The sequence below is a fragment of the Zea mays genome, chromosome 3, assembly GCF_902167145.1.
Source record: "Zea mays cultivar B73 chromosome 3, Zm-B73-REFERENCE-NAM-5.0, whole genome shotgun sequence".
NCBI lineage: Eukaryota > Viridiplantae > Streptophyta > Magnoliopsida > Poales > Poaceae > Zea > Zea mays.
In genome coordinates this window covers 64,786,843-64,811,904 of record NC_050098.1, presented here as the reverse complement: position 1 = coordinate 64,811,904, position 25,062 = coordinate 64,786,843, and the positions used below count along the sequence as shown (strand labels likewise).

At 44.2% G+C, this 25,062-nt stretch overlaps 1 protein-coding gene across 5 annotated transcripts; it reads left to right on the top strand.

Moving 5' to 3' along the window:
* The first annotated feature begins 9,089 nt into the window (after positions 1-9,089).
* On the top strand, positions 9,090-24,615 carry LOC103650156 (F-box protein SKIP23). Of its 5 annotated transcripts, XR_002750282.2 has the most exons (3): positions 9,091-10,591; positions 17,569-17,696; positions 24,421-24,603. XR_002750282.2 is itself a non-coding variant. In XM_035966221.1 (2 exons), the coding sequence occupies exons 1-2, from the start codon at positions 9,379-9,381 to the stop codon at positions 13,956-13,958; spliced, it is 1,290 nt and encodes a 429-aa protein (XP_035822114.1). In that variant the 5' UTR covers positions 9,090-9,378; the 3' UTR covers positions 13,959-14,236. The 5 variants fall into 5 exon arrangements, 4 of the variants coding, with proteins under 4 accessions (XP_035822114.1, XP_008674020.1, XP_008674026.1 ...); XM_035966221.1 differs by lacking the exons at positions 17,569-17,696; positions 24,421-24,603 and adding an exon at positions 13,882-14,236 and having other exon boundaries at positions 9,090-10,591; XM_008675798.4 differs by lacking the exons at positions 17,569-17,696; positions 24,421-24,603 and adding an exon at positions 11,620-11,883 and having other exon boundaries at positions 9,090-10,591.
* Positions 24,616-25,062: the final 447 nt, after the last annotated feature.

The window sequence follows — 25,062 nt, the reverse complement described above, 5'->3', positions numbered from 1 at the left end:
GTATTTGTTTAGGGCCTGTAGGGCGAAGACCCGGTCTCCGTCAATGAGATCTTTTGAAGCTGGCTCGTCCACGTCGGGGACGGCTGACGGAACTGTACGCGGGGACCCGTGCTTTATTTCTTGCGGGGTCATTGCCTCCGATCCGTATAGAAGGCGGAAAGGAGTGAACCCGGTCGCCCTGCACTCAGTTGTGTTTAGCGCCCAGACTGCCTCCGGTAATAAATCGGTCCATCTGCCTTTTTTTCATCAAGGAGCATCTTTTTGACAGCTGTGAAGATTTTCCCATTGGCACGCTCCACGACCCCGTTGGACTGCGGATGATAGACTGAAGCGAAGGCAAGCTTGGTGCCGATGGAGAAACAAAAATCCTTGAAATCTTGGCTGTCGAACTGCTTGCCGTTGTCAACTGTTAGCTCGGACGGTACTCCGAAGCGGCAAACAATGTTCTGCCAGAAGAATTTTTGGGCAGTCTTTGATGTGATTGTGGAAACAGCCCTCGCTTCAATCCATTTGGTGAAGTATTCGACGGCTACGAAGGCGAACTTAAGGTTCCCCTGAGCGGTGGGCAGGGGCCCGACAATGTCCAGGCCCCAGCGCTGGAGAGGCCATGTATGGGCAATCAGCTTTGTATATTGCGAGTGGTTGCCTGACCGAGGAGAGAACTTCTGGCAGGCTTCGCAGGACCTTGTGACTCGATTTGCGGCGCAGATCATTGCAGGCCAGTAAAACCCTTGTCGGATCACCTTGGCAGCCAGGGCCCTTGGCCCTACGTGCGAGCCGCACGTGCCACTGTGGACTTCGCGTAGGATCTGCATGCCTTCGGTTTCGGTGACGCATTTAAGCATTGGCTGACTGACCCCTTTCTTGTATAATTGGCCCTCAATCAGTGCGAAGTCCCGGCTTCGATGTCTGAGGCGCTTTGCCTCACTGACGTCGGTTGGATGATAGTACCCCTGTAGGAACAGGGTTATTGGTGCCCGCCAGTCTTCGGTCATGATTAGGTTGACTATACGGTGGCCCTCGCTATCATTAGTTATTTGGAGCCCTTCGGGGCTCCGGACGGCTGGCGTGCCGATGGTGTGAAAGAACACATCGGAGGGCAGGGGCTCGCCCCTGGCGGCGGCCTTGGCTAATGCATCGGCCTCCTCGTTCTTGGCCCTATCCACATGCTGCAAGGTGAATCCCTTGAACTGTCTCTCGAGACTTCGGATAGCCACGAGGTATTGCATGAGCGCGGGGTCTTTTGCTGCATAGTCTTTCTCGACCTGGCCGGCAACTATCTTGGAGTCTGTCTTGATGATACATGTGGTGACTCCGAGGGCCCTTAGCTTGCAGAGGCCGAGGATAACCGCTTCAAACTCTGCTATATTGTTTGTACATTTGTCGGATTCCAGAGCGAAGTTGAGGCGTGCTGCATATCTGTGTTTGACTCCGGCAGGTGAGGTGACGACTGCAGCGACGCTTGCCCCCGCATGGCACCATGCGCCGTCGCAATGGATGGTCCAGACCTTCTCTGTGGATGGGTCCGGCTGTGTTACTGGCCCAGTCCAGTCGACGATGAAGTCTGCCAGGACTTGCGACTTGATGGCTGTCCTGGGCTCGAAGCTGATGTGGTAGCCGGAGAGTTCGGCTGCCCACTTGGCAATCCTCACCGATGCCTCCGGGTTTCTGAATAGTTCGCCGAGCCCCCTGTCTGAGGTGACTCGGACCTTGAATGCTTCAAAGTAATGGCGCAGTTTGCGCGAGGACATAACAACTGCGTAGGCGATCTTCTCCAGCTCTGTCATGTTGCATTTGGACGGTGTCAGGACCTCGGAGACATAGTAAACAGGGCACTGTCTGACTGCGCCCTCGACTGTCTGCTCCTGCACTAGTGCCGCGCTGACCGCGTGCGGCGAAGCCGCGACATAGAGCAATAGGGGGAGCGAGGAGTCGGGGCTTGTGAGGATGGCCAGCTCCGACAGGTACTGTTTTAGTGAGGCGAAGGCCGCTGCTTGCTCCGGTCCCCAGGCGAAGTCTTTCGCACCGCGGAGTGTTTTGAGGAAGGGGAGACTTCGCTCGGCGGACCTGGAGATGAATCTGTTGAGAGCGGCCAATCTGCCTGTCAGACGCTGGACGTCCCTGGCGGACTGCGGAGGCGACATGTCGACGATGGCCTGGATCTTGGTTGGGTTGGCCTCGATGCCGCGGTGTGACACCAGGTAGCCCAATATCTTGCCCTGGCGAACACCGAGGACACACTTTTCCGGGTTTAGGCGGAGTCGTTCATCTCGCATGTTCGCGAATGTCTCGGCCAGGTCGGCAAGATGGTCCTCCTTATTCTTGCTGGCGACGACGATGCCATCGCGGGTGGTTTTGTCGTAGCACGAACGGTGGGCGCCAAATGTTGGAACTTGCTCTCAGCAGCAAGGAGGCCAACAAGGGTGAACAGTGGTGACAACAGGGTTACGTGCTCGGGGGCAATAGCTCTGTTGATCTAGCCTCTCACGGGCACTGTGCGGGGGTATTTATAGGTATCTGAGTGCCCAGCGCCTTGTGTTAAGGACGCATGTGCCCTCAGACACCTAGTTTATCCCCAGAATATTCCCATAAAGCAGGGTTACAAGCTGTAATTACAAGAATGCCTTTACAAACTAGGCCCGTAACACAAAGGCGGCCACGCGGGGCCCGTTACAATGGGCCAGATCACACGTGGGCCTCAGAGCAGGACGAGGCCGTGCTGCGGGGAGACGTCACCGCAGGCCTTCGTCTGGTGCTGAATCGAGCGAAGGGTGTCCCTGCCCGTTTTGTTTCTGTCAGACCAGCGACTGCAGCGAAGGCGACGAGCGAAGGGTGGCGTCTTTGCCTTCGCCCCAACAAACGTCATGTACTTGCTTTCTTCCTTTTGTTAGCCTTCACTCCACCTCTTCCTAAAGCATCATCCTTACCTTGATCTTGAGAACTCCCATTAGGAACCCATGTCATGCCTCTCTTCTTCAACTCTTGTGCACCGAGTTTTGTAGCCTCTTGTTGTGCCAAATTGATAATCCAAGTGGGCTTATCGATTATGAATTAGTGTTGGACAGTGATACATATTCCTTAACCTCTGGCACATTAGGATTTTTAAGTTCAGATTTAATACCTGGACTATTGCTAGATGATTCTCTATTGTTTGATCACTACTAGCCAAAGTATCTAATATTTCCTCTGGCTCCGTAACACATGAATTCAGATATGAACTTTTGGATTTTATATTATCCTTCTTCACTACATAAACTTGCTTAACCATTCTATTCTTATTTTGAGTTCTAGATAGATTCTTAGAAATAAAACGGTCTTTGTTATATAATTGTTTCTCAAAATCGGAATTGATATGAGCTAAATACTCTATGTTATGTGGTCTAAAATATGAATAAGCATAAGCATTTGAATCATACCGTCCCCAAGATGGATAAGGATGAAAATACGAAGGAGTTGAACCATACTGCATTGGCATTGTCGGCCCAAAAGGAGGATGTGTTGATGATGCATTAAACTCTTCTCCTCGCCAATCTTGATCTCTAAATTTGTGATTCGGAGGTGAGCATGATGATTTCAAAGGTGGTCTAGATGACTTAGCATTACTAGTTTGATCACCACCCTTTGCTTCGATCTGCTTGTGATATTGAGCCAGAAGTTGCTCAAAAGTAACCTTTGGCCTTTTGCCTTCTTGTTTATCACGACCTTCACCTCTAAAGCTTTAAAATTTGGGCATACCTGGTTTACCATGCCCCCCGACGCCTTCGGTCTTATTAGCCTTTCTTCTGCATGGAGCCTTTCGAGTAACCACTCTTGTGTGATAGATTTAACGCGCAATGGTCATTAATGATAATATTTTTCCCTTTGCCTTTATCATCCTAACATGGATGAATAAAGACTTTCTTGTCCACTGGTCCCAATGTGTTGACAAAGACAAATTTTCTGTCAATGTTCATTTCTTGAAAATCGCAATCGAACTTCATTTACGTCCGATTGTATTTGTCGACAGAATACATTACAATCATTGGTGTTATGAAGAAAGTAGCCATGCCATTTACATTATACACACCTTTTCAATGTGCGGCAATTAAATGTTGCCATTATTAAGTTGCTCATCAAATATTTTATCACACTTAGCAACATTAATTGTGAACTTAACTTTCACCTTTTTGTGTCAAATGCAGAGAGAGCAAGCAACAGATTTGGCCTTAGCAGGCCAAACAAACTCAACGACTTATATTTTTTTGGCTTCGCAGGGGCCGAAAGGCATTTAGCTTCATGCGCTGGTGATGGCATGCTACGACTATGGTGCGCTGCATGTGGGGTGGAGCATGAAGATTATGCTTGACGCGCAGTACCCCGGTCTATGTATGCACACTCGGATGGTTTGACCTTGGTGATCGGACGGTCCGTGGAGGGACCGGACGGTTTGGTATTATATCCAGACCTTCCAGTCATGCTGGGCTTCACCTGCAACCCTTGTGGCGGGCTCGGTGTGACTATGGACTGTCCAACGTAAGGTGCCAGACGGTCAGTTGAAGGGCCAGACAGTCTGTGATCATGCACGGTCGGTCTGACCGTGCCTAGAGCCAAACTACTGTGTAGTGAGTGCGACGACAGCATTTGCCCCGGATATGAGTTCATCGGCATACCACAATATGGCTAGGACTGAGAAGCCCCATTTGTTTTCGATATGTTTGACACAGTTATTTTAGTGTCCAATTCATGTGACAAAATATTCAGGCGTACGAGTTTTTTCTAATACATGCGTCATATTCTCTATATCCTCAATTATACTTTTAATCCGATTATCGAAAGAAATTTTAATAGACTGAATATCGAATAATGATGTGATTTTACTTATAATGCGGAGTTGCTGTAGCAAGGCTGACAGGGAATCATGCTTTATTTCCCTCTCCTTGGCGAACTTCTGGTGGCGATCTATCTTGAAGTGTGAGAGGTACTACTTCTCCGGCATATTTGTCTATCTGAGCCTTTTATCGTTGGAACTCCTCGTCCAACCTTTTCATGTGATCTTCTAATTTCTTATTCTCAGCTTCCGACGAGTTAGTCAGCCTTGTATTGATTTCTGGAGACAATGTTGTTGTGATCTTTGGGATTGGCCACTGCGGTCGATCTGATAGGTCTAACCTAATAGATCTAATCTAATGGATCGGATTTGATCGATTCGATTTTTCGTCCCTAGTGAAATCGCCAAAAAGTGTGTTGGCACCGTTTTGGTCACAAAACACTAGAATGAACCACCTAGAGGTACTTGACACCTTTAGATGATGTAGGGTCGAATAAAGGTGAAGATCTTTATAGCACTGAGTCACCTATATGATACTCACCATCTATTTGGGCCAAATAACAACGAACCCTAAGTCCTTCTCGTGATGAGCAATACCTTGGGTTCGACTCTACAAGGTGGACTACGGCGGCGGTCCGTGACAGGTCGCTGGGTCGCTTGACGGTGCTCCCCGCTGCGGCGTAGAGCCAGACGGTCTGTGACCTGGCGGCAGAAGCGACTTCTTCCATGGTCGAGCCGGATGGCCCGCGATGGTGCAGGGTCATCTTCTTCCTCGTGGGAACCTGGATCCCGCCCCCTAGGACAGAGATCTTAGGGTGGTCCGGGTCAGCAGGTCACCCGGGGCGTCCTAGACGACGTAGAGTTGTCTTAGGAATTAAGAGATCAATTTGGGGAAGAGATCTTGAATGAAGTGGACGAAGTAGATCTTAGGGTCGTCTTGGGGTCGGAAGGCCAGTTAAGACGGATCTAGACGACGTATAGTCGAATATGGGTGGAGGTGGATATGTGGAAAGGTACAAGTATAGCTACGTTACATCTACTCCTAGGACAGGAAAGATAAATAAAGTAAATTGGTTCGATTGGAATGTGTTGGTGGTTTTCAATCGACCGTACCCTTTTTATATAGGAGAGGTCTGGACCTATTCCTAGGCGATAACCAATAGATCCCACGTGATTAGATGGATAACCACGCATGAGATAAGAATAATCATCTGAGTCAATCTGATCCTGGAGCGTGAACCATCTGAGCCCCTTGGGACGGATTGTCCGCTACTTTTAGTGTTCAACAAATATGTACCAAAATTGAAGAACCTTTAGTCCAACCGTTAAAAAGTCTACAACCTGTGATAGATTACATAATATATATATATATATATATATATATATATATATATATATATATATATATATATATATATATGCATCTATATATACCTAATATGTCGTCTTTTTTTAATTTTTAAAATTTGATCCGTAGACTCTTAATGTCACGTATGTAAATTGCATTATGCTCGTACGAGTTACAATGAATTGCATCTAGAATCTTATCTAATATAACGTATATATTGAGTCATAATTGAGTGAGTGTACGAACAAATTTGCTAGTATAATAATAGATTATGTGCACGTCTTACGGGAGGGCACTCTTACGTATTCAAGGAAAAAAATATAAAAATATCTGAGTAGGCAAGAATTAATTAGACTGGTGCCAATGGAGATGGTAGTGCGGGTGGCAGGAAGTCGTTGACGCCCGAACGTGGGCAAGAGGCGGGCGAGAGAGGGCCTCCGAGCGACGCAGCTCACGCCGCCGAGAGTGGGCTGTATCGCCCCCACTCTCGCCCGCGTGCTGGAGCGCACATCCGGGCGAGAGGCGGGCGAGAGGGAGGCGAGGCGCTAGCGCGGGGCGGGTGCGCGGACGAGAGCGAGTTGGCACGATTTGATTGGTCCACGTGGCGCCATGTGTGCTAGCCATTGCAACTAGCCATTTTTACCGTTTGGAGTTCAAAAATCCAAAAAATTGCAAAAAAATCATAAATTTTATCCCCAATCCCTCTCTCGCCGTAAATTTTGGCCTCAGAAATTTGGCCAAATCATAAATACCCCCACCCAGGTGGAGCTCATTCCACATACTGTTTCATCTCATTTTTCTCTTCCAAACTCCCCTCTCTTCACACAATGTTGGTTTGGTCTCCAGTTTTGAACTCCTTCACGGATGTCTTGCAGTCCGATAGGTCCCCTACAACCCTTCCGTTTGATGAGTATTCTCCACTACATCATCGCTCTGATGTTTCAGCCTCAGTCCCCCATACACTATTTCTGGCTGCGCGTCCACCACCATACCCTTCTTATCCCTATCATGTGTATCAATATCCACTGTACACCCCTCCTCCATATGCTCCACCTATGTATGGAGCACCTCCTTAAGCTCCATATGCTCCACCTCCGTATGGAGCATCTCCTCTAGTTACACCTTTATCTGTTGGATCTAAAAACCAAGCTAACGACTGCCAACGAGGAAATCTTGTGAGTAAATAATTTCTCATTTATTTAACCTTGATTTTTTAGTTTACTTATTTTATAGGTTTTATTGTAGGTTAATGCTTGGATTATGCATTATAATGATCCCATATCTGGCTACAATAAGAATGGATCAAGTTTCTGAGGCCAAATAACGACAACATATAACTCCACCCCCAACCCTCGCCGTAATCGAACCACCAAGCAACATAAAGATCATTGGGGCACCTACAACCGGGAGGTGACCAAGTTCAATGGATGCTACCTCCAAGAAGAAAGGTTATGTCAGAGCGGAGTAGACGATGCAATGCTCATGGAGGCAACAACGACGAGGTTCGAGGGTAAAATGGGGCATCCATTTAAGCGTCGTTACTGGTGGCAAGTTGTTCGCCACGAGCCTAAGTGGTCAACAACGCATGGTCTTGGTAGTGAATCTGATGTGACTATGAATAAGGGAACCCGACTCGGAGTCTCTAGTGAATATAGTTCTGGAGGCACTGATGACACCGAGGAGGAAGTGCCCTGACCAGTGTGGTACGATAGGGCAAAGGTGGCTGCACGAAAGACAGAGGCGAAGGCAAAAGGGAAGGAAGCCACGAGCAGCGAATCAACGAGTGAAACATTCAAAATGAAGAACTTGTGGGGTGGATTAGTGAAGGCCAAGCTTGTGAATCAATGGAACATCCTAAAGGGCTGATCAACCAGAGATATGGACCTGGCTGAAAGACGTACCCATGCCAGGTTGTGATATCCTGGCCCCTGCGATGGTGATATCTTAGCCCAAGGCTTAATAAAATTAATAGAGTATCTATACCAACAAGGTGCATCTTCTTTTTCGGAAGCCTATGTCGAAAGAACCTCCAAGTTAAGCGTGCTTGACTTAACACAATTTGGGATGGGTGACCGACCGGGAAGTTTTCTCGGGTGCGCATGAGTGAGGATAAAGTGTGCACAAAAGGCTCGTGTTGGTCTGTGTGGACGATATATGATTCTAGAGAGCTCACAGGAGTAAGTACCGCCGATCCAGGGATTGGACGAGGTGTTACACATGTCTGTAAAGATAGTCGAAAAAGAATTTGGTATGGTAGATGACGAAGAAGAGGAACCGGAAGCAGAACGTGAAGAGGACGAAGATGAGGATGGGATCGGGGGAGTTCGATTAAAGTTATGTAATTTAATTTTAATTATCATGTAATTTTATTTTAATTATATTGCACTTTGTATGTTTTAATTCAGTAAAAAATATTATGTTGTGTGATTTCTGATGATTGAAATAAATATGTGTGAATTACTTAATTCTGTAATAGAAAAACTGATGTAAGTATATGCTGAGGCTGTAGCCTGTTGTAGTGTACTGGAGCGATAGGAGCGAGAGTAGAGTCGAGAGCTGGCGTGGCAGGGCCAACATAGGGATGGGACACTGGAATTGGCCTTAGCCAGTACACTCTATGTAGTCTGTCAAAAGAACTAGCAAATGGACAAGTGTTGGCTGTCGCCATATATCTCCTGCAATAAAAATTCATATCTGCAAGAAACAACTGGCAGTTTCTGGTACTGTGCTAGACTAGACAGGTGATCATTTAGCTGATGATGCCCAGGTGCATGAAGGCATGCAGCCGATGCATGCATGCTCAGCTCGTGTGTGCGAAAGCGAAAAAAAGAGCACACCGAATAGTTCAAAAGCAAAGCGACGATTAGTTTCAGCATTTCGGCCTTTCTGCGAACCCTGCTCTATCTCGAGCTTATCTTACAGCCAACTGCATTCAATTACATCCCTCTCTTTACATTTGCAAAAGGAAAGATGACTCCACGGCGTCTTCCTCGTTTCATTTGTTTTTTGAGTGGAACCTCGTTTCATTTGTTTTCACGCTAGCTCACGTGTTCCATCGCCCTAGCTCGCTTGCTGTTTCTTGCTGAGATTGCAGTTTTGGGTTTGTTAATTTTGAATACTTTCCTCATATCCCCGTTCTTCAATCCTTGGTCCATCGCGTCAGTACTCAGTAGACACCAGACACCATTTCTTGGCGAGCCGTAGTTGATGTCATCTGTCTTCCATGGTTCAGCCTCCCGGAAGAAGGTCCCTACCTGACTGGAGATCCGGCCTGCCAGAGGATCTCCTCGAGTCCATCGGGAAGCGTCTCGCGTCAGGCCACGACGCGGCGGCCTTCCGATCCGCTTGCTCCCCATGGCGCGCCGCCGTCCCGTTCGCGATCTTCGGGCCGCTCCTGCTACTCCCGTTCGACGCCGACTCGGACCGCGTTGGCTTCTATTGCGTCTCGGAGAAAAAGGTCTTCTCCAAGACGCTGCCCGACGTGCGCGGCAAGGTCCCGTGCGGCTCGTCGTGTGGGTGGCTGGCGCTCATGGACGAGGCTGCGGCCGTCACGCTGCTGAATCCATTCGCTGGTGCTGGTGCCGGTGCCGGCGCGGGTGCCCGCCGCATTGAGCTCCCGCCAGCAGGTGAACATGTCGCGGCGGCGTCCTCATCGGAACCCGTGTATAAGGTCCACGGCCGGTGGGTCCTCCGTTCCACCGACGACTACGGAGGAGACATAGATGCAGGCAGAGTCATCAAGCTACAAGACATGAGGGACGTGTTTTTCCGTGAGATCGTGCTCTCCGCGCCGCCTGACGCCGGCAGCGAGTGCGTGGCCATGGCCATGCTCGGGTGCTCCACGGAGGTCGCGTTCTGCCGGGTTGGAGTCGACAACGCATGGACGCTGCTCGACACCAAACTGGACTTCTCCGTGGCCTCCATCGTCCACTGCCAAGACAAGTTCTTGGCTATCGACTACACTGGAGAGATCTCCGTCTTCAGCAGCAACGCCGGCGCATGGACGCTGTTGCCATCGCTGTCGCCACCTGCGGGGCTCTGTCACCGGAGCTACCTGGAGTCAAACGGCGAGCTGCACATTGTGGGTGCCATGGTGAGCACGTCCCACGAGACGCAGACGTTCACTTACAGCAGCGCGATCTACGCTTGCAACCTCCACGACCGTACGCCGGAGTGGTCCAGGGTGAAGGACATCGGTGATCAGACACTGTTCGTGTCTAAGCATTTCAACGGAAGCTTCAGCGGAACAAGTGTATCGGAGTACAAGGAGAACACAATCTACTTCTCTGAACCCTTGTATGGGGATCCGTACGACATGGTGCATCGTTTGGAGATCGTTGATGTTGTTACCGGCAGATCTGAAGTGAAGCCTGTGCACGAGAAGATGCAGGGTTCCGAGATTCTAGGTTGGATTCGACCCAATCTGTGGAAGGGAGGTACGTGTTGATGTTCTTCAAAGGTTTGTCAATTCAAATACATTATAAATAAAATATGAGACATAATGTAACACTACGAGACACAACTGCTTTATCGAGTGGTTCAAGCTTTACCGAGCCTGAAAAACACTTGGCGAAGTCTTTGTCAAGCATGACACTCGGCAAATAAGGATCGGTGAACTATATATCGGCAACGGCTTCTTTGCTAAGCACTTTTTGTCGGACACTCGACAAAGAAAAGTCGCCGTCACGGCGACAGGTGACAGCGACAGAGACTTTGCCGAGTGTCTACTATACTAGCACTCAGGAAAGAAACACCCCGTGGACCTCTTTACCAGTTCCTTTGCCGAGTACCCGCTAGACTAGCTCTCGGCAAAGGGAGCACCAGCGGGCCTCTTTGTCAGTTCCTTTGCCGAGTGCATTAGGAGTCACTTGGCAAAGGTTGCTTCTTTGCCGAGTGTTATGGCCACAACACTCTGCAAAGAAACTTTACCGGTTCCCAGGTGTGACTTATTTGCCGAGTGTTGTGGCCTTGACACTCGGCAAAGTATCTCTTTGCCGAGTATTACACTCGGCAAAGTAACCAGAATGACACTTTTTTATTTGTTTTTGTTGTTCCATCCAAACAAACAAAAGATATATCACATAATCATCACACATACATCACAGATATCACAGAATCATAACATACATCAAACACACGACATAGCTCACAAATATCACATGTTTCTTCACAAAGTCACAACTACCACAAAATAGTTCACAACACTAACAAGTACTCACATAAATAAGTCCACAAACATCCAAAATATGGCATAAACATGTCTCACAACTAAGTTTAGAAGAACATCAACGAGGTGGGTGGTTGGACTGGTTTAGCGATGGGCTGGACGATCCATAAGGGTTGAGGGTTGTTGGATACCGTAGATTGTCACTGCACAGAGAAGAGATTGCATGTGTTATATCAGATGAATATATATCATGCATGACTAGAACTTTGATACTCACAGGAGTATGGAACTGAGCAGGGTCAGCTGGAGGGAACAACGGAGGTGGTGGAGCAAAACCCTCTGCGGCGCCAAGGCTCTGCATGTACTGGAACATCTCCACCATCCTCTATTGATCTGCCAAGCGAGCCAACCACTCCACCTCCCGCTCCACCCTCATCCTCGCCTCCATCTCCTTTCGTTCCCTCCTCTCGTCTTCTAGCTGGGCCTGTAATATTTCACCCTAATGTTATAATAACTCAAAGAGAAGGTATATAACTTAAAGAATGACGAGTTACAGAAGCACTAACCTAGAGTTGCTCTATCCGATATGTGAGTTGTCCTGCCGAGGTCGTATGGCTAGGCTCACGCTCGTGCTCCTTGCTCGCACCTAGGACAGAGTGGGAGTGGACGACGAGTTGATTGCCCCGTCGACAATCCAGTACCGCACATGTCGCTTGCCTCCTTCGACCCTCATGAGGACATCTCCATCAATGTCCTCGATCCTCGGAATGTAATCTGGCCCATGGACCTCCTGTGCCATGGTAGTGTATTCACTTAGGCGACTGTAGACGGCAGAGTTGCTATACGTCTCGGGCCCGTCCTCCGGGTTGTAGGTGATGTCGGACATCACCTTGCCCTTGTGGCTATAGCATACGCCGAGAAGATGGAGCAAGGCTGGCCACCATGTGACGCCGACTGCAAGAAAACTAACGAGGTAGTTAGAAATCATGCCTAATCGAATGTTATATACCTAAATAAAAAAGAGCACGTACCCATGCTTCTACCTTGGTGGTAGGAGGGACCTTGCATCATCAGACGTCGTTACCGGCTAGCGTCGTGCGCCTCGTCCTACTTAGTCGAGCACCAGCTCTCCACCATCTGATCCTAGCATTAAGGATTCGTAGTGCACCAATAAGGAATCATCTACAAAAAAACAAGTACACGACATATCAGAAGATAAAATTAAGCAAATTTAATACGAATATTAAAGTTTTGTATTTACTTGCAAGTACTGGTCTCGAGTCAACGACATGGTCCGGGAGTCCTGCTTGGTCACCTTCTCCCCAAGGACGGAGTCGTGGTAAGTGACAAATATTAAAGTATGGGTCGCTGAGGGAGACTCGAGAGACCTAGCAAGTAGACGTTCCTCGAACCTGAGGCACTAGAACCTGAGGTGTCCTGCTGAGTGTCATCGTCGTCCTGTTGTGCCGCATTAACAGTGACCTACTCCACCTACTGCTGAGCGTCATCGTCCTGCTGTGCCTCCTTCGCCGTCCTACGGGTGCTCCTCCTCCCCCTCCTTGTCCTCATCCCACCGCCCACCATCTTTTTCCATCAACCTGCAATTAAGAGTAAGCAAATAAAAAGAGATAAAAAAGATGTTTTTAGAACCAGATGTGAAATAAATAAAATAAAGCATTACATCGATTAAAATTAATCTTCATATGTGTCCGGGTTAGCTGGATCATAAGTCTCATCATCACTATCAACCATTTCATAGTCAACACCATCTGAAGGAGCAAGTGTGTCATTAATGTCATCGCCTTCAAGTATTCCTAAGTCACTGTCAATTTGCACCTCATCATCCTCCTCATCAACAACCATTTCAATATCTACTTCCATTTTGATAGCTTCGATTATGTCTATCTCAAATCGCCCTTCTAGCCCATCTTCTTGGAAGAACTCTCCATCATATGTGTCCAGGTCTAAGTTATAATCTTCATTGTTTGGAACAGGTAATTTATTGTGCGGTGATACCTTATACACAACATCCCAACCCTTAAGATGTTCTTTCGTTTGGCACGCATGTGGGGGATAATACACTTGTGTGGCCTATTGGGCCACGATATAGACATCGTCTCCTGGTAAGGTGGAATCCTGTCGAATTTCGACTAGGCCAATATTAGAATGTGTCCGTCTCGTCACTTCATGGTCAAGCCAATGATTTGAATATCACTGGAGTAAGAGGTTTGGAACCATGAAAATTGAGTCCATAAATTTCTTCAATACGTCCAAAATATTCGACCTCGTCAAGCCCGGGCGTAAGACTCCAGAACACGTGGTTTTTCGATTGGGCCAACTTTGGTCGTAGCTTGTTGTGCGAAAATGGTATCCGTTGACATCATACCTAGAATATTTTCTAACCCTATAGGCAAAGCCATTGGCTACTTGTCTCAACTCCGCACTCATAGACGGGGTCTCTTTGGCCCTGCAAGTTCAAACACGCTAGATTGTTATAGTATTCGCGCGTAAGAGCAACTTCAAATGTCAAACTAAGCATGCACCTTATGTTTGATCCAGGAAATGAAATCGGGCAATCCATTTCCCGCACCCTTTCTAAGAAGAGTATCATATTCCTGTGGAGTTGGGTCCCTTGATCGACGCCAGAATTCATGAAGAAATTGTTCCATGTATGGCGTCACCTCTTGAAGGTTGGTCAATACATATAGCATGATATGGTGCCACTCTTCATATCTCAAGGTCTTGGTGGTCGAATCACTTGCGCTTCTGAGTTGCCCTCGAAATATGTTGAGGGGGTGGATTATGCACGCTCGATAGTTTGTCACCATAGTAAGTTGTTGTGAAGTTTGACACCTCCTCTAGAATGTATGCCTCTTCAATGGAAGCCTCAATTTTGCATTCATTTCTACATTTCTTTCAAATAGTCTTTAGACATCTCTCGATTGGATAGCACCAACATCCCTGCAAGGCCCCCCCATTCATGCCTCATAAAGGAGATGAAGAATCAAATACTGCATCGAATTGAAGAAGTCGGGTGGAAAGATCTTCTCAAGCTTACACACTAACACGGGTGTCAATCTTTCCAAGTCTGTAATCACAGTCCGAGATAACTCTTTTGGACAAAGCTAGTGGAAAAAATAGCTCAACTCTGCAAGCGTTAGCCAGACATGCTCAGGGACATAGCCTCGAACCATCGCCGGAAGAATCCGTTCAATCCATATGTAGAAGTCATGACTCTTCATCCCTAAGACTCGCATAGTAGATAAGTTCACCCCCTACTCAAGTTAGTTGCATACCCATCAAGGAACATCAATATCTTGATCCACTGTAGTACTTCTTTCCTCTGGGCCCTGCTGAGGACGAAATCAGCCTTATGCCTTCTCTTGGTTTGGTCTATCACATAACGCTGCCAGATCCACTCTTGCTTTTACGTTATCCTTTGATTTATCAGGAATGTCCATAATTGTTGCCCAAAGTGCCTCGACGACATTCTTTTCAGTGTGCATCATGTCAATGTTGTGTGGAAGGAGTAGGTCATCATAATAGGGTAGTTGAGTCAAGCCGACTTGTGTGTCCACATATGCTGCTCACCATATCCAATTCTAGCACAATTATCAAAGTGTTTGCTCTAGCTATTTGATTTAGTTTGTTTAATTGAATTTCCTCGGATAATTCAGATTTGACCTGCAAGTCACTCAAAAAATGGAAAATGGTGAATGCAAAAATGATATTCATGTTATTTAGCACATGTTATGGCCTATTTCAGAAACATGCCGAAATTTTTGAGCACCATGCTCACGAAACATGATAGTGAACTTGCGATCCAGTTATTTTAAAATTGTATAAAACACAAACAAAGTCAAAAAATCATGAAACTTGTCGACATATCATGATATCATATGTAGAGCATATGATAAAAATTTAAGACTATTTCGAGAAAGTTGTCACACACTATGTGTTGAAAGCTAAGTGTCCTTCACATGAAATCGATGAACTTCAATGTTGACCGGATAGGTTTATACACAGTGTGTGACAACTTTCTTGAAATAGTCTCAAAATTTTATCATAGGCTCTACATATGATATCATGACATGTCAACAAGTTTCATGATTATTTGACTTTATTTGTGTTTTGTACAATTTTAGAACAACTGGATGTCAAGTTCACGGTCATATTTCGTGAGCATGGTACTAAAAAATTATGGTCTATTCCTAAAATAGGTCGTAACCTATGCTAAATAACATGAATATCATTTTTGCATTCAACTTTTTCCAATTTTCGAGTGACTTACAGTTCAAATCTGAATCATCCAATGAAATTCAATTAAACAAACTAAATGGAATAGCTACAGCAAACACTTTGATAATTATACCAAAATTGAACATGTATGTCTATATACTGTAGGAAAACACCACAAAAAGTTTGGTGGAAAACGAAAAATGCAAATATTCTTTGCCGAGTGTCAAAGAAAGACACTCGACAAATTAAAGTATATTGTGCCGAGTGCCAACAGGTGAGCACTCGGCAAAGAAGCTATTTTGCCGAGTGTCAATGTCTGCCGCTTGGCAAAGTTAATGGTCGTCAGCTATAGTTGGCTGCTAATGGCCCTTTGTCGAGCGTCGTTTTTCGCCTAGAGTTTGACACTCGACAAAAAGGTCTTTGTCGAGTGTATGTAGATGCTGAGTGTCCTACGCTCGGTAAAGGAGGTCGTTGCCAAGAGTGTTAGTTCGTCGAGTGTGGCACTCGACAAAGGCTTCTTTGCTGAGTGCTTGACAAATTGCACTCGACAAAGTGTCGAGCACTCAGCAAAGAGCTGGATTCTAGTAGTATTACTAACCTTTAGAACCTAGAAAGGATGGAGGATCGAAGATCTTTTTTAAAATAACCGAGACAAGAACTTGAGCAAGAATAGAGTGACAAGCTTTAATAATTGTACTCGAGGCTCGAACGAAGGAAGCTAGACATATACTGTCTAATTGGTTGTTCTCATCTTGAATCACCACGTGCATTGACTTTGTCTAGATGCCTGTTTGGTTTCCTCCACGCGAGGGATACGGACCGCATGGTCAGATACAAAACAAGCTATTTTAAGGTCATTTGCTTGCATCCACACATATGCCAAAAATGGTTGTATCTGACCGACCAGACTCTGCGCAAGCCGGCTACGCGCACAACAAACTTATCAGGCGAATAGTGTTGACATTTAGTCCTGGTTGGTGCCGTCGTCTAAGACTATATATCACCTTCTTGTCCGAGTTGGAGCACTAATTAGGACTAAAAGGTCTTGGACCTTTAGTTTCTGTTGATGGCCCCAATTAGAACTAATAGACAACCTTTAGTTGGGAATGTAAATGGCACATACGTTATCCATCTATATTCGAAGTCGATCCGTCTAAGAGGGTTGTGATCCAGTCTTTATCCATATACATATCTCAAAGTTGGATATTTAAGATTTCAATATCCATTTAAATCTTATCCGACACAACTTGATAATATTCGTATTCTATCCGAATCCGAAGAGAAAAATACGAAAACAAATATGGGACGAGTAATATGTATCCATATCCGATCCGATTACACCCTGCCTTTAGTTCTGGTTGAAGCCACCAACCAGGAATAAAGGCCTCGCAAAAGCCTAAAGAGTTGGATGTTAGGCAGGGTTTTTAATCCTAGTTGGTAGCTTTAACTAAGACAAATTCTCGTCATAGGTCCATCTCTGACCTGGACTAACTAAAAGAACAAATTTATGTTCTCGGTTGGTGAAGATAAATGCAAGTAGCTAGTGGCGAAAGGGGATGCCTCGTGTGGGAAGGAGCTTGTCAACGGGTCCAACCTCTGAACATCATTCAGCATTGGATTTCTAACTAGACATTCATTTTCATGCCAAGATATATATGGAATTCTCTTGGGCTTCCTATCAATTGGCTTCTCAGTAACAAATATCCTGAATTTTTATTGGTTGTTTCTTTTGGAAGATGTAATCTCCAACTCACCTCTAAGTTAGGGGAGTTATGCAATCCTGTATAGGAGGATCGACTATTGATTTCAATGTGATTCCATTATATGATAGTCTTCAGGTTTTCAGTGTCTTCTAAGCAAGTGGGATTCTATATTTACAACCTATGTTCATCAATTTTGATAGGAGCATATTCTATTCTTGTCAGAAAATCTTCTTGGATTCCTTCTTCTGGAAAATTTGTAAAGTCTCATTGTAGAACTTCAATTTTCAAGAGGCTTTGTTTCCAGGGCAATTCAGGTATTCATGGCAATTTCTTAATGGGATAAAGTCATAGATGTAATGTCGGCCATGGTATCTTTCTCCAATACCTACCATGCCATGTGGATACCCAAATCTATATTGGGCCCTAGCCCAGGTATGTGTGAGTGCTGCCTATGCACTATACATTCTTAGTTTTCTTTCCGGAATAATTTTTTATGCCTCCTTTGCAAACAATCTGGTTTCCAATCGGTAGTTCCTATTTGTAAACTTGCAATTAAGAAGATTGGTTTCTGATTGACAGTTCCTATTTCTGATTCCTTTACTAGTAAGGTTAATGGCTCTTGGTTTAACTTACTCTCTTGTTCACTGGCTTGAGGACCCTCCACCCCTCCACGGTTCGAAAGATTTGTAGAATACTCTAAGGCGATCAACTCAAGGGGTGCCCCTTCATCTCACATAGTGTCATTTGACATTACAGTATGCTCCAAAGAGAACCCTCACCGTTGTGTGCACAACCTCACTCACCTCGTTCTCCATTGGTAGTGCCTTCCCAAGAGGTGTCTTCTACAATGGCATAGCATTGAGTATACCTTGCTCCATTTCCCCCTCTAGGCTTCATCTTGATGTCGTTGCAACACAATGAAATAACGGTATGCTCTGTCAACCGCAATTAGCTCTCATTGCATGAAGACTGGGCAATTATTTCTATTTAGCATTTGCTAGATAACATTGTTCAGTTTCAAGATGTGGTTGATACTGTGAGGGAATAGTGAGTGGAGCCACATAGCCAAACATTAGAGAAATTCATTACACGCACCTTGGGCATACATGTGCCTGCTTTAGATATGTTTATGATAGGGATAATATGATAGCACTTGGCCCTCAGCAGGCCATGGGGATGAACTTCATTGTTATGACGCATAATGAAGCTTGGAACTATCGTGTTGTTAATTTAACAAGGAATGGTGGCTGATGTTGTTGGGTTTCCCATTAGACTTTTGGGCTCATGAATACATCTAGAATGTTATGGCTCTTTTGGTAGGATTATTATGTGGGAATTTAAACAATCAAATCTTATAAGGCTGCTTTTTTAGGGAAGGGTAATTGCTCTTGAGGAGGTTCCTCGGTTTATTGTCTTTACTATTTCAGAGGGATTTTAGGGGCTGGCTTGGATAGTCTAGTGTGTTGTGATACAACACGACCTCCTTGGGAGGGCAATCTAAGGATGAAGAGTATATTCTCCCTAAGCCTGATAATGGCTAGGATATGCCTTTTGATTTCTTTGGGCTAGGGCAATCTGTTGCAAATGCTGTTTTTGATTTTAGCCTACACTAATTGATTGATGCAAACACTCAAAATATTGATCATTAGAATGTTGACCTTGATGACTCAAACAAATGGCTAGTGGAGGTTCCTCAAGCGTCGGTTCAGCAATAGGATCCAAAGCCACATCCTAAACTTGAAATGCTGTTCAGCTTTCAAGATTCAGGCCTCGATGAACTTAACTTCTTAGATAGCTCAGTGGTCTCGATGCCATTCCACATAATGCCCAAGTGGGCCCTAAGTTTTAGAAATGAAACCCATAGGACTAGGATATCCCATTAATTCTAGCTCTGTAGGCACTTCCACAGAACCAGGTCTTGGAGGAGGATAATCAGATGCAAGAGAATGAGGTGCATGTAGGTGCCCACATGCAAGTGGTTGATAATATGCCTGTCCAAGAGCATCTCCAAGTGTCATTTATGCACATAATTGATGCCCAATATGGTGACCTAGACATCGAAGATTTCTTGTCCAAGAAAGGGCTCCTCATGTGGTCCAAGTATTTCTTAGCCTCTGATCCAGCTCAAACAACGTTAGTGCCCAAAGCTTAGACTTCTTTCTTTATGGACGACCTTCTCTCTCCTGGTTCCTTTGATTGGGCCTTAAAGTTCCTTTCTTTGGAGACTTATAAGGCCCTTCTGGACCTAGCTCTAGGTGCCATCACCCTTAAGTTTCCAAGTGCCCCCTGCTAAGAGATGGAGGAAGAAACTTCCATGAGTCCTAGGAAACAGAAGAAAAACTGCTTAGTTGACAATGAGGTGAGGAGAAGCTTGAGCCTTGAGTAGAAAGCTTTAGGTTTCTATCAAGATGCTGACCAGAGTAAGTGTCACCTTGTTTGTGGTGCATTGCCACCACCCACAATTTCCCTATAAGTTATTAAACAATTGGGTGTAAAATTCTATACGGTGGACCCTAGGCTCGTTGCTTCAAGCTCTCTGGCAGCTTCAAAAACTCCTAAACCTACCATTCAGAGGCTAGGCAAATCGACCAATGCAAAGGAAAAGATGCTAGAAAGGAAGGAAAAAACCAGAATTTCACTAATGAGAAGGGTGCCTAGAGGCCACCCAAGAAGTGAAGCTATGTTGTCCTTCACATTACTACTGTTGTGCATGCTAGCAACTTTTGATAAATACCTTAACTTTAATGGGCATGTTAATTTATAATACTTTGATGAAGTGAACTATTAATATTTTTTCATGGCCTTGTGGGGCCTTTTCCTTTCTTTTGGGATGGAGGTATGAAACTCTTGTGTCCTTTTGGCTTGCTTGTTGGAATGCTAAAACATTAGCATTGTTGCCATGGATGAATATATGTTCATTATGCTCCCCTTCACTAGGTCTTATTATGTAAATTGTGGATAATTTGTATGCTCTATTATTTTTAGCATATGCTATGTGTATGCTACTTTACTCTAGCTATTATATTCTTATGGTATTTACACAACAAGAGAAGCATAGAGAGTGGAAGATCCTTCCTCACAATGCCAGGGGACTTAACTCTTAAGAAAAATGGATCTACTTAAGGAACAAAGTTAAGGATACAAGATGCAGTATTATCTACATACAAGAAACTAAGATAGAACATTTTGATGATACCTACCTCAGAAAGTTTTGCCGTTGGATTTTTGATAACTTTTATGTCCACCCCTAACTTGGGTCTTCTGGGGTATGATAGTTATCTAGAAAGGATCAATTCACTGGGCACAATAATGTTTTATTCTACTATCTCTAATCATTCTTGGCTTGTCACCAACATCTACGCTCTATGCATTGTGGCAGGTCGTGCATCCTTTCTACAATGGGTTGCCAACATCTCCATTCAGGTGGACTAACCATGACTTTTTTTGGGCGCCTTGAACCTAATAAGGAGACTAGAGAACCAGAACAAACTTGGGGTAGTACTCAGCTTATGATGGAATTCAATGCCTCGATCTCCAAAATTGGAGTTCTAGAAATCCCTCTTAAGGGACATGCATTCATCTAGTCAAATATGCAGCATAATCCACTTCAAGAAAATCTTGATTAGTGTTTTGTCTCCTAGGAGTGGTCTGTTCAATACCCTAGAACTAATGCATGGACTCTCCCTAGGGATACCTCGAACAAAGTTTCATGGCTAATCATAATAAAAATCAATTTCCCAAAGCCTTAGACCTTTAAGTTTGGATTTTTTTTGCTCGAATATGAAGACCTACAATAAATTTTCCAGTCCGCTTGGCATCAACCACTCTACCAACCGAACCCAACTAAAAGAATAATGGCAAAGCTCAAAAGATCTAGAAGGGCCTTAAGGATTGCGAGAAAACTCTACTCAACCTGTCTGCCACCATTGATAACTTGAAACTAATAGTACAATTTTGGATTTTATTGAGGAAAATAGGGATCTAACTATACAAGAATGGAATTTTCGAGATCTCGTCCAAAGGATACAAGAGATGTTAAACCAGCAAAAAACATGCTAGAAGTAGAGGGGTGCAATCAAATGGGCAACTTTATGGTGATGCTAGTAAAAAGTTGTTCCATTCTAATGCTACTGCTTCGCATAGATATAGTTCTATTGCACCCATTCAGGATAATACTGGTTCGATGATGGTTAACCATGAAGAAAGGCTAGGGCTTTATGAGTTTCTTTCAAGGAAATATTGGGAACCTCGCAACACACATCCATGGTCTTTAGCTTACCCACACAATTGTCTCATCATGTTGACCTCAATTGCCTAGATGCTCCCTTTTCTTAGGATAAATATTAAAGCTATTGTTTTAGAATTCCCTTCAGATAAACCTCTTGTACCTAATGGTTTTAACAATGAATTAGTAACGAAGTGTTGGCCAACAGTTTCATCTAACTTTTTATGTCAGTAAGGGCATTAATGGTTCCCACATTGTCCTCGTCCCCAAAAAAGATTCACGAATCACTATTAGGGATTTTAGGCATATCTTTCTTCTAAACTCTAGTGTGAAGATTTTAACCAAGCTCCTTGCCAACCAGTTGAAAAAGGTGATTAGCAAAGTCATTCATGCTAACCAATATGGATTTGTTAAGGCAAGGTCTATTCAAGACTGTCTACCATGGTCTTTCGAATACTTACACTTATGCAATCAATAAAAAGGAGCTTGTCATCTTAAAGCTAGATTTTGAAAAGGCATTTGATAAGGTGGAGCATGTAGCCATCCTAGACATCCTTTTACATAAAGGATTTGGTCTCAAATTGCTATCATAAGTAAGGATGATCATGAACTCCATCACTTCTACGGTTCTCTTTACTGGTGTCCCAAGGAAGCCCTTTCATTGCAAAAGGGGTAATCATTAAGGGGACCCACTTTCACCTCTTGTTTTTGTACTTGTGGCCGATTTTCTCTAGTGTATCATTAATAGAGCAAAGGATTTGGTATTCCTCAAACTGCCAATTCAGCATATCGGTGGTTAATTCTTTCCTATCATTCAATATGCTGATGACACCAATTTGGTATTAGAAGCTTGCCAGAAGCATCTATTATTCGTCAAAGCAATACTAAACTCATTTGCTAACTCCATAAGACTTAAGGTTAACTACTACAAAATCAAATATTTATCCCATTAACATGTCTGACCAAAAGATGAGTATTCTATGTAGCACTTTTTAGTGCTAGATTGATGTCTATCCCTTTACATACTTGGGATTGCCTATAGGTTTAACAAAGCCAAATCTGATAGCTTTCCTACCTCTGGTGCAAAAGATCAAATGTAGATTGTCTCCAACATCTCTATTCCTATCCCAAGCTAGATGCTTGCAAATTGTGAACTCTATATTCTTAGTTTTACTACCTATTAGTTGTGCACTCTCAACTCCTAGCCTGAGTGGTCAAGCAAATCAACAAATATAGAAAAAAATTACCTATGTAGTGGAGAAAACTTAGTAAGGAAACAATCACAAGTTGCGTGGCAATTGGCCTGCAAGCCCAAAACTCTAGAAGGATTGAGAATCCTTAATCTTGCAACACAAAATGAAGCCCTGCTCTTGAAGAACCCCCAAATGCTTTAAAGGAATAACATTCCATGGGCTAATCTGATCTAGGAAAATAATTACCACATCATGGTACCAAACGAGAAAAAGGTTGGCTCTTTAGGGTGGAAAGGAGTCCTAAAATTGTTACATCCTTCAAAGGAATTTCGAAGGTCTTGGCTAAGCAAGGGAAGTCTATACAACTTCGGCATGACCTATGGAGTGATAAAGTACTCTCCCTTTTCGTACCCAGAATTCCATGTTTCATCTACCAATGTCCTAAGAGTTATTTCATTAGTTTTAGCCTCTACTTAACATATTGTAAGATTATTAGTCTCCAGAGCATAATGATTAGTGGATGTAGCATCTAGGGAATCACCACTTCTCCTCATGCAAGGCATGTAAGCACATGATTAGGTCAATACAGGTCAATTCGAGATTCTAATGGTTGTGGAATTCCAAATGTCAACCTAAACAAAAAATTCTTCTTTTGGCTATTCCTAAAGGACAGGCTGAATACCTAGGACATGCTTTGGAGAAGGCATATGGATTTAGATTCCTACAAATGTGAAAACTACATTCTGCAGGAAGATGAAACCTTATCTCACTTATTCCTTCGGTGTAACTTTGCTAGCTAAAAGGTGCTGGCACTAATAGGCATTCTAGCACCTTTCCCTCCAACCCACATAGTGCAGTCAGCCAGATCACAAGACAGTTGAAAATCTCATGGTGCATGGAAGCAATCTTAACAATGCTCTGGTGCATTTGGAAGAGCAGAAATGGATGGATCTTTGAGAACATCCCACCCATAGAAGACAGATGCAAGGAGGCGTTTGGAAAAGAGATGCTAGTTATATGTCACAAAATTAAGCAATCATTAGTGCCTATGTTAGGCTTTGTCTATCCCCCTTTCCCTACTCTAACATTATTTGTCTATACATAACTCTTCATTTTCAATAAAATTACTATTGGGAACCCCTACAATACTTAAGTTTCAAAAAAGATAAACACAAGTGTTTGGATATGTTCAAATGCTTATTGCTCCAAATACAAATATTAGGGTAATTAGTTGGATGGTGTTTGGTATGTGGACACAAGCAATGGCTATGAAAATAATTTTGTATGTCACATTTTGGTTATTGTTAGTTGGCAACCTGAGTTGAAAAGAAAACCATAATAACTGACACACATTGTAAATATGAATGCAACTAGTTTTCTCATGTTATATTTAATTTTTGGTGCATAATTTTATCCTTGCTCTCTAAATAACTGATGGCATTGTAGATCAAGACCAAGTTTGTATATGGGAAACATTAAAATTGTGGGGGTGATCCAAGCATAAATTGCAGTCATATAGTTAGGTAATTCTTATAATATATTAAACCTTATGTATAATAGATTCTAGTTTTGAAAAAATTATTTTTTTAATCATAAGAATACTAGAAAATATATATTAGCTAATCCTATATCACCTTTTTGGTGATAAGTATAGTTGGTCATCTTGGTGGGTAGCCATATATCTTACCAAACCTGCATTGCACTAGTTGTTTATTCTGACTCCTCTTCATAATTTCAGGTGGGTATTCAGAGCACAAGGAAAAATCGCAGATAGAAGGAACTTCTAATGTGACAGGCTCGCCAAAACATGAGATGTAGAAATCAAGTCTGTTGTTGTTCAGTCCAAGAATACTTGAGATATATATTGTTATCCCTGCCTAGCTATCAACAATCACCGATCTTAGATGTGAGTGTTCACATATCTTTTGTTTCATGGTGTGATAAATTCTAGGTTTACTTATGTCGGAGAGTAGATCTTCGGCCGGGTGGCGAAGTGCACCCGCCCTAAGTCCTGAGATGAGGAAGGGTGTAGGCATTTCGCTTGATTGTTGGAGAGAAGGGGAAGTACACAAGAACACACAAGGGTTTAGAGTGGTTCGGGCCGTCGGAGCGTAATACCCTACTCCACTGTGAGATGTATTGCTTGAGAGCTTGTATGAGCCAGCGAGTCTTAGATTGCGTGTGTGTGTAACGTCGCATGCCTCCCCTTTTATAGCTGAAGGGGGGGCATGCACAAAGGGGCTGGGCCCCGACATGTGGGCCCAAGGACATAAAGAATATAGTTTTCGGATCCTCTAATATCCGTTGTCGAGACAATATTCCCTTCCCTGACGCTCGAGATCTACGTATCCCTGACGTACAGGGGAAGCTTCTGGCGGAA

Coding starts and splice junctions, on each gene's coding strand:
- LOC103650156 (XM_008675798.4), top strand. CDS start 9,379: ATGGTTCAGCCTCCCGGAAGAAGGTCCCTACCTGACTGGAGATCCGGC. Junction 10,592..11,619: donor ACCCAATCTGTGGAAGGGAG/GTACGTGTTGAT, acceptor GGAACTGAGCAG/GGTCAGCTGGAGGGAACAAC.